General features: G+C 43.9%; 2 protein-coding genes across 2 annotated transcripts; one reads left to right on the plus strand and one right to left on the minus strand.

Annotated features, from left to right (window-relative positions):
• Positions 1 to 323: 323 nt before the first annotated feature.
• On the minus strand, positions 324 to 1,814 carry LOC134453713 (zinc finger protein 862-like). Its single transcript, XM_063204494.1, has 4 exons — positions 1,549 to 1,814; positions 1,245 to 1,462; positions 875 to 997; positions 324 to 751 (listed from the first exon to the last, which is right to left on the minus strand). Exons 1-4 carry the CDS (start codon positions 1,671 to 1,673, stop codon positions 369 to 371), a joined length of 849 nt encoding a protein of 282 aa, XP_063060564.1. The 5' UTR covers positions 1,674 to 1,814; the 3' UTR covers positions 324 to 368.
• Positions 1,815 to 2,984: 1,170 nt separating this feature from the next.
• Positions 2,985 to 7,778, plus strand: LOC134453905 (odorant receptor 131-2-like). The gene is made up of 2 exons (XM_063204654.1): positions 2,985 to 3,027; positions 7,129 to 7,778. The coding sequence occupies exons 1-2, from the start codon at positions 2,985 to 2,987 to the stop codon at positions 7,776 to 7,778; spliced, it is 693 nt and encodes a 230-aa protein (XP_063060724.1).

The following is a 7,778-nucleotide window of genomic DNA, read 5'->3' on the forward strand; positions in this document are numbered from 1 at the left end:
AGGACTAGAACTAGAACTACTCAACAGTCTCTAGCGCCCTCAAGCGATTAATCGCGATTAATACATTTTGATCGAGCAACCTCTTGCTCGACAATTAATCTTAAATCGGTTAATCATTTGCATCCCTAATCAATGGCAAAGGGGCTGGATTACAGACAGGGCTCTAAATTAACTTTTTTCCACCACCAGCCAATTTGGCTAGTAGATTTTTTTTCTTACAAGCCAAATGGAAGTTCAACTAGCCAAATATTTAACCTCACCAAAATGAACCATGCATAAATTATGTTTCTCGAAATGTCTTTATTAGACTTTTTCCTCAACACATACACAATGTACATATTATGCTTCGCACTATTCACTGTTCAGTTTTATTCCATTTCATCACTTTTACAGTCAGATTCAGACGAACTATCTGATTCAGTGCCACGTTCAAGACCCACATTTTTTTCCTGACGTACAAAGTCAGGTCTTCGTGACCGCACACAGTCTGCATGCCAGATTTCAATTGCTGAGCAAGGGTCAAAGTCCTTAATATCAGGTGAGCTGAGCTGCACCTTCAGAAGGTCATTCAGTCTCTCAGTTTTGAGGCTGGAGCGCCAGTCAGATTTGAGCTGCTTCATTATGCTAAATGCACGATCGCAGTCTGCTGTTGTGGCTGGAATGGACAGAATGCAGTCAAAGACATCCAGGACGTCCGGAAAATTGTGTCGACACCTTCTGTTGATTGATGGCCAGGTCCTCTCAAAGATTTCTGCAAAAGGATTAAAGGAAATTAAAAAGTTGACAACAATTTAAAACATGGAGGATTTAAAATTTGTCACGGACCTTCTGTCAAGCAAAACAGATAACCAAACAAAATACAAAAAATGATCACCTTTGTATAGCTGACACTTCAAGGCAGTCCACTGGTCCAGGATGAGTGAGGCGTTGACTCCAGCAGACTCTATAAGAGGTCGGAAATGGCCCACCAAACACTCCAACTCTTCATCCCCAAAATCTGTAAAACATTTAGAATATAGTTTTTACAAATATTTATCTTACTTGATTATAAGGTGCCCGAGGACAACCTGATTACCTTACCTTTCATGCACATTTCAGACACACTCCACATACTATACTTAACGCATGGCATCACTGCTCACCCCTGTCCCAGCACTTCACCACTACCAACCCCCAACTGCAGAATGTTATACTTCTAGTATCTCTTTGCATGTGACAATTACAGTCTTGTACAAGTTACTCACCGGCAGTTGGGTCAGACTCTGGCCAATATTGGAAATCCAGCAGTCGCATGGCTCTCAGGAGAGTACTGCTCATGCCGCTAAAACGGGCTGTGATGCAATGGGTCAGTGCGTCCAGAAGTGCACCCCTGGTATTGGCATGGTAGTCGTGATTTGTAGCGGTTAAGATTATTCCCTCATAGGCGTCTTCTTCCAGAACAGCTCGAAGCTTAGGTCCAGGTCTGAAAAGGTGCAGAGACTAATTTGTTATTCAGGTAACACACATACGGTACTGTATGAAACTAGCTTAGAAAAAAAATGTGACTACCTTGATTTGTACTTCTCCAAAACTGCCAGGGTGGACGACATGCAGCTGTGGGTCTCAGATAGGACTAACCCAGATCTTTGCAGGGTTTTGGACAGACTGCCAAGCTGGTGAAGAACATCTGACATAAAGCAGCAGAACTTGAGGATTCCGCCATCCGTGGCAATTCTTAGAAATCCTCTCGCCCTTGCCTTCTGGCCATCATTGAGGGTGGTGTCCTGTTGACACTACAAAAATACATGCATTAGGTTTACAGCATAAAAAGTGTAGGTAGGTATAACAGTCCAAAATGTTTAAGTCTATGATGTTGGAATATTATGGAACATATTCATGAAAAAGACCAACTTAATGAATGGTGAACCTTTAAGGAAAAAACACCAAAACACCAAACACCAAGCCGTGCCACTGACATACAGTACCTTAAAATGACATACCTTTTGCAAATGGCTTATGAAAGCAGCATATCCCCTAAGAAAATGGTCTACTGCTTTGTGAAGGTGTGGCAGCCAGCGGGTACCACCCACTCTGGTTGGCATTAAAGAGGTCATATTCAGCTCCCCAAAGCATTTCTTAAGGCTCGCCCTATGCACTCCACTTTTATGGTAGAGGCTGTAGAGACCACTCAAAAGATCTTCTACCTTCCTAGCCATGGGACTACTTTTTAAAGCATCTGAAAAGGCGAGTTCAAGGCGATGGGACATGCAGTGGACACCTAGGATGTGTGGTCGGTCAGCCCGCAGTCTTGTTACAACTCCCCGTTTGGCTCCAGTCATATACACATAGGGCTCTGATCTAAGCGCATTTCCATTTGGGATTATGCGTGTGTGTGTGTGTCCAGTCAGTGTTGCCAATTAAAAGTGAAGTAGCTAAAGGCTGCCCGGAGTTAGACATCTCTAAGTGGCCTAATGTAATTTATATGTCCCAAGTGGCAAAGGGGAAATAATGTTGGCATGTTGCAGATGAAGACACTAACCTTGTACGTGACAGTGTGACAGAGCCTGCTGTCTGACCAGGCGCGTCACAGGTTTCCCATCCTCCACAAAGCGCACGTACACGATCTCGCATTCCTGGTTGGATATATCCATGTCTCCGTCAATCAGGATGGAGAGGTACGATGCATCTTGTAGCTGGGCAGCCAGAGCATCTCGGAAGCTGTCAGCTATCTGGCCAACCATCTCAGCGCACCTTACATCGTTGTCGTACGTAGGATTGATGTCGAGCCCGTTTTTACGGTGTAAAGCAATCAATGTAGGGAATTTTGTGAATGCCAGTTCTTCTTTGACAATTGTGTACTCTATGTTAAATTTCATCTTTAGTTGCCGCAGCGCGTTTTCATTTGCTACTTTGAGGTGTCTGGCAACAACAGCTCGGATTGGCATGGCAGTGGCACTAGCACTGTTAGGCTGCGTACGGTTGATATAAAATTCTTGACAGCGACCATGCCTACTGGACTGCCCGTGTTTCACCACAGCTTCGCTTCAGGTTTGGGTTCCCGGTAACGAATAGTGTGGAGCCTGACATCGCCGACGGGGCTGCCTTGCAGCATTTGCAGAACATCTGCTTCATGCTGCCATCATATTCCAGCCACTGGAAGTCACTTAGCCACTTGGGGTTGAATATGTATGCTTTACCAGCAGCATCTCCGGTCGTTTTGGCTTTTTTGTGCAGTAGGGAGCAGGCACAACACACACAACAACGCGCACAACACTGACAGCGGCCACACTTGGAACAGATCCCTACACTCGACCTAGGTAGATCATCAAGAGCAGGAATTATACTTTGGAGTTCAGTGTTTGATATATTTTAGAATGACAAACTCGTTGCATCTGTGTACAGTGCTTCCTAAATTGTTAAGCAAAAAAAAAAAAAAGGCTTTTAAAAGGCACGAATGCGAGTGCCTGCTTTTCCTCGTTCGCACGCCTTACATTTTGCTCGCAAATGCGAGTGAATTGGGCGCACTGTAGAGCCCTGGGCTCAACGCGTTCTGTAGAATGCAAGTTCACTTGAGTGACATCTGACGGTACATACACACCAAGATATTCACGTTTGCGTAATGTGTCTGGGAGCATTGCGAGTCAAAGAGGTTCGCAGGCTGCCTTTCACACTGCACAGTCAGCGTCCACGTTCTATCTGCAGGCAGCAGGCATTCATTTTCAATGGAAGCCACTCATTTAACGCTGACGTCCGTGCAGGAAAATAGTCTCGAGTTCTATCTTCAAGGAGCATCGCTCCTGTGTGTAAGGCATGATCTGTTTACATGTATTCTAACCGTTTCGGACTGATACCGGACAAGTTAAGTGGACGTCCGCACTTGCGGTGTGTATGCACCGTGAATAACAGATGTGTTGGTCTCTAACAGACCGCTATCAATGGCAACAGACAGAATGGGTACGTTTACATGAGACTTTTAATTCGGAATTAACTGACTTTAATTCTGAATAAAGCTTAATTCTGCTTTGAAAATGTCATGTAAACACATGTTAATTTGAAATTAAAGGAAAGATCAAAGTAAACTCGATTTAACTATTTAATTCTGAATTATTCATTCGGAATTAAAAATATCATGTAAACGTAGTGAATGTCTGTTGCCCAGCAACGTCAGCTGATTTTGACACTTGGAAAACTGCTGAACTGTGCAAAATTTCCAGTCTTTTTTAGGCCATAATCGTTTTCCTAATTATGATGAAATACTGGAAGAAAGAATCTATTAACTTCGAAGTCGTAGGAATCATGCACATGAACTACCGAAAATTAAACATACCGTCAGTATTTCACACGAATGACTTAGATGCTTGCAAAAGGAAGCATCTAACTTGGACGGTAGAATCTGATGCAGTTGGGATAGGGAGAATATTGGAATAGGACATAGTGCTCAGCAAAGATCTTAGAATGGATAAGAACTATCACTCTCTGGAAAATGCATTGGCCACGGTTAGTACAGGGGCATGGACAGTGGGTGCGACACCATGATGAACAAAAATTGTGACACTGAAAACTGCAAAATAGGTTGAAAGATGATGTCAAATGTTCAGTCAGTGACCAAATTAACTGCAGCTGTCGGTCAGCATTAATTGTGGGGGATAATTAAGGACAGTTGACAAAAATTCACAGTGTCCTATGACCTGTTCCACACTCCAACCCTGGCGGTAGTGGCATAGCACTGTACCATGCCTCCAGTACTGATCATTGAAGAAGAAAGTGGCCTTGCCGTACTACTCTCTGATGATGTAAGTAAGCCTCCTATCTCTACTCTCCTTGGTGCTAAGCAGATTGAGTACGCCCCTTTTGAAAGAGAACATTTTGAACAATATTTCCATGACCACAAATCAGATCAGAACAGATCTTCTTTGTGCTTTTCTGTCAGCTGACCGATAGCACATTAGGGCAGTTTTCAAATCAAATCAAATACATGAAAAATCATCAACTGCAGTTTAAACCTTTCACTTCAGGTAGCATGATTGCAGCTGTAGTACACACACACACACACACACACACACACACACACAGGGGTGAACGGGCCTACCGGGCCTAGGCCCAGGTGGCCAGAGGCCCCAAGGGGCCAGGCCAACTTGGCACCGTGAACACCAACCCAAACCAGCCTTGAAAACCACCTTTGCAATAATAATCTTTCCAAGGTGCTTCTCTGCCAGCCAATATAGTGTACTGTACAATGAACTGGTATAGTCCCACAGGCCAAGTCAGGTCAGAGGGTGGGGGGGATCCAAGGGAGCCAAAGGGCCAAGGCCCCAAGAGGCCAGACACACTTGACCCCATGGACACGACCAAAATCAGCCTTCAAAACCACCTTTGCAATAATTATCTTTCCAATTATTTGAGTTCATGAGTATACCATTGATTGTGGTTGCTACAAAAATGACTGTGTTGTGTGTAGGCCTATCTACTGTTTGGTGGATTCGGCATTTAAAATTACGATTTTGGGCTTTCAGTCATGACTGATGGGTAGTAATCTCAGCATAGTATCACATGCGTGGCCATGTGACATTAATTCTGTCATCTCAACATTTCAAATCTGAGGGAGTGAGTGAGATGGAATTTGCCATTCCTTGCCCTAAAATGGATTAGAATGCAGGAAATTGCATCTAAAATATACATTTTTTTTCTGAGGGAGGACCCCCACACCCCCCTATACATTGTCCATATGTGTTGCCGTGCCTCCGCACGCACACTATGTACGTATATAGTTCTGCTCAACTCTATAGCATGGGGGGATTGGTGTGCATCGTAGTATCCAATACCTGCTAGCTGTGAGCACTGTGTGTAGTTCTATTACCATGTCTGATTAACAGGGGCAAGGTGTGTTTTTTCGGGGGGTATGGGGGGCTAAGAAAGTGTCTGGCCCAGGGGGCCATAATTTCTTAATCCGCCCCTGCACACACACACACCCACACACACACACACACACACACACACACACACACACACACACACACACACACACACACACACACACACCAGCGGTGTAGTCGACTTTTTTGAAGTGGGTATACTGTATATTCGAGCATTTTGGAAGTGGGTATACTGTATATATTTATGCTATTCTAAATAATGGATCAATCAATTTTAAGTGGGCATACTGAAGCCCCTAAAATTTAGAAGTGGGTATACTCCGTATACCTGCGTTCTACGTAGACTACACCACTGACACACACACACACGTGTCCCAGTGACTTAATATCCCTAATCAGACACAGCAGCGGGACGACAGGATGTTCTAGCCATCAGGGAAAAGGAAGAACAGACAAAGAGCCGTAGAAAACGTATTGGGCATGTTATGCTGACAGCAATGCATGAGTCTACTCTCGCAGCACTGAGGTCATTTCTGACCACCGGTATAAGAATAAGGGCACTTGCTGCCTTTCAGTGATAACATAGGGGAACATTGTAGTGGACGGGTTAGCAGATGGCGTTCAAAAGCCACAGGAACAAGAAACTCCTTTTCAGTCATACAGTAGCCTGCATTTCTAAAGGCCTACACATTCTTTTTTTTCAAATAATTTTGTTGTGATTCTATTTTATATAGTACAAAATATGTGTGACTGATTGACTTGAAATTGATGTGTGATGTATTTTTTTCTGGTGTAAACACTATATTTCAAAGATGCTCATGTGGATGACACTGTATGCTGTTTCACATATTTGCAGCGCTTTTGCTGTAACTACCAACTCCATCAACCTGTTTTGGATGTCATTTTATCTTCTGAATCACATTTTATCTTCTGAATGACGTATTATTAGATATGGCTGAAAACTCTTCTCAGATAAGACTTAACATCACAGCCCAGCCAATCCTCCTGCTCTCTAGGCTTCTAAATGAGAGGGTTTTACTTGTTCAGGCACTGGTGGGCATTTTTCTCTATGTGAATTGTCTCATGATCTTCACCTTTCTGAAAAAGGAGGCCTTCAGGACGGATACACGCTACATCCTTTTTGCTCAAACACTTGTCCTGGACTCACTGCTCTTGGTCTTAACAGACATTGCAATAGTTTTCAGCTATATTCAGTACCCCATGTCATGGGCTGCCTGTGTGTTCTTCTGTATGCTAATGATATGGTGCAAAACAGGGACCCCGTTGACTCTCGTAGCCATGTGTCTGGAGCGCTACGTGGCCATCTGCATGCCCCTGAGGCACGCAGACATCTCCACAGCCAGGAGGCGTTTGGTGGGACTGGTGGTCATCTGGATAGCGAGTGTCGGGCCGCCCCTCACCCTCCTGTACGCATTTCTGTCCTCGATGGAGGAGCTGATGAAGGTCCCAACTGTCGTCTGCTTTGTGGAAATACTGTTCATAGAGAGGTGGAAGACCTATATGCGCGTTGCTGTCTTAAAGTTTTATTTCTTGTGCATGTGTATCGCCGTCATTTTCACCTACTTCAAAATTGTTAAGGCTGCCAGGGCAGTGGCTTCAAACGACAAGAAGTCAAGTTCAAAAGGACAGAAAACAGTGCTTCTCCACGCCATACAGTTACTGTTGTGTTTAATTCAATTTCTCAACCCCTTTATTGAATCTGCACTTTTGATGGTCAATTTTAGACTGTTTGTTGATATCAGGTACTTCAACTTTGTAGTTTTTGTCGTGGCTCCACGCTGTCTCAGTCCACTGGTTTATGGTCTAAGGGACGAGAATTTTTTCTCTGTGTTAAAGTGTTATGCAGTGTGTGGATTGAATAAGAGAGTTAATAGGAGAGTTAATCAGACTTCCATAAGAACATAG

Source organism: Engraulis encrasicolus, chromosome 8, assembly GCF_034702125.1.
Source record: "Engraulis encrasicolus isolate BLACKSEA-1 chromosome 8, IST_EnEncr_1.0, whole genome shotgun sequence".
In the NCBI taxonomy this organism is placed as follows: Eukaryota; Metazoa; Chordata; class Actinopteri; order Clupeiformes; family Engraulidae; genus Engraulis; species Engraulis encrasicolus.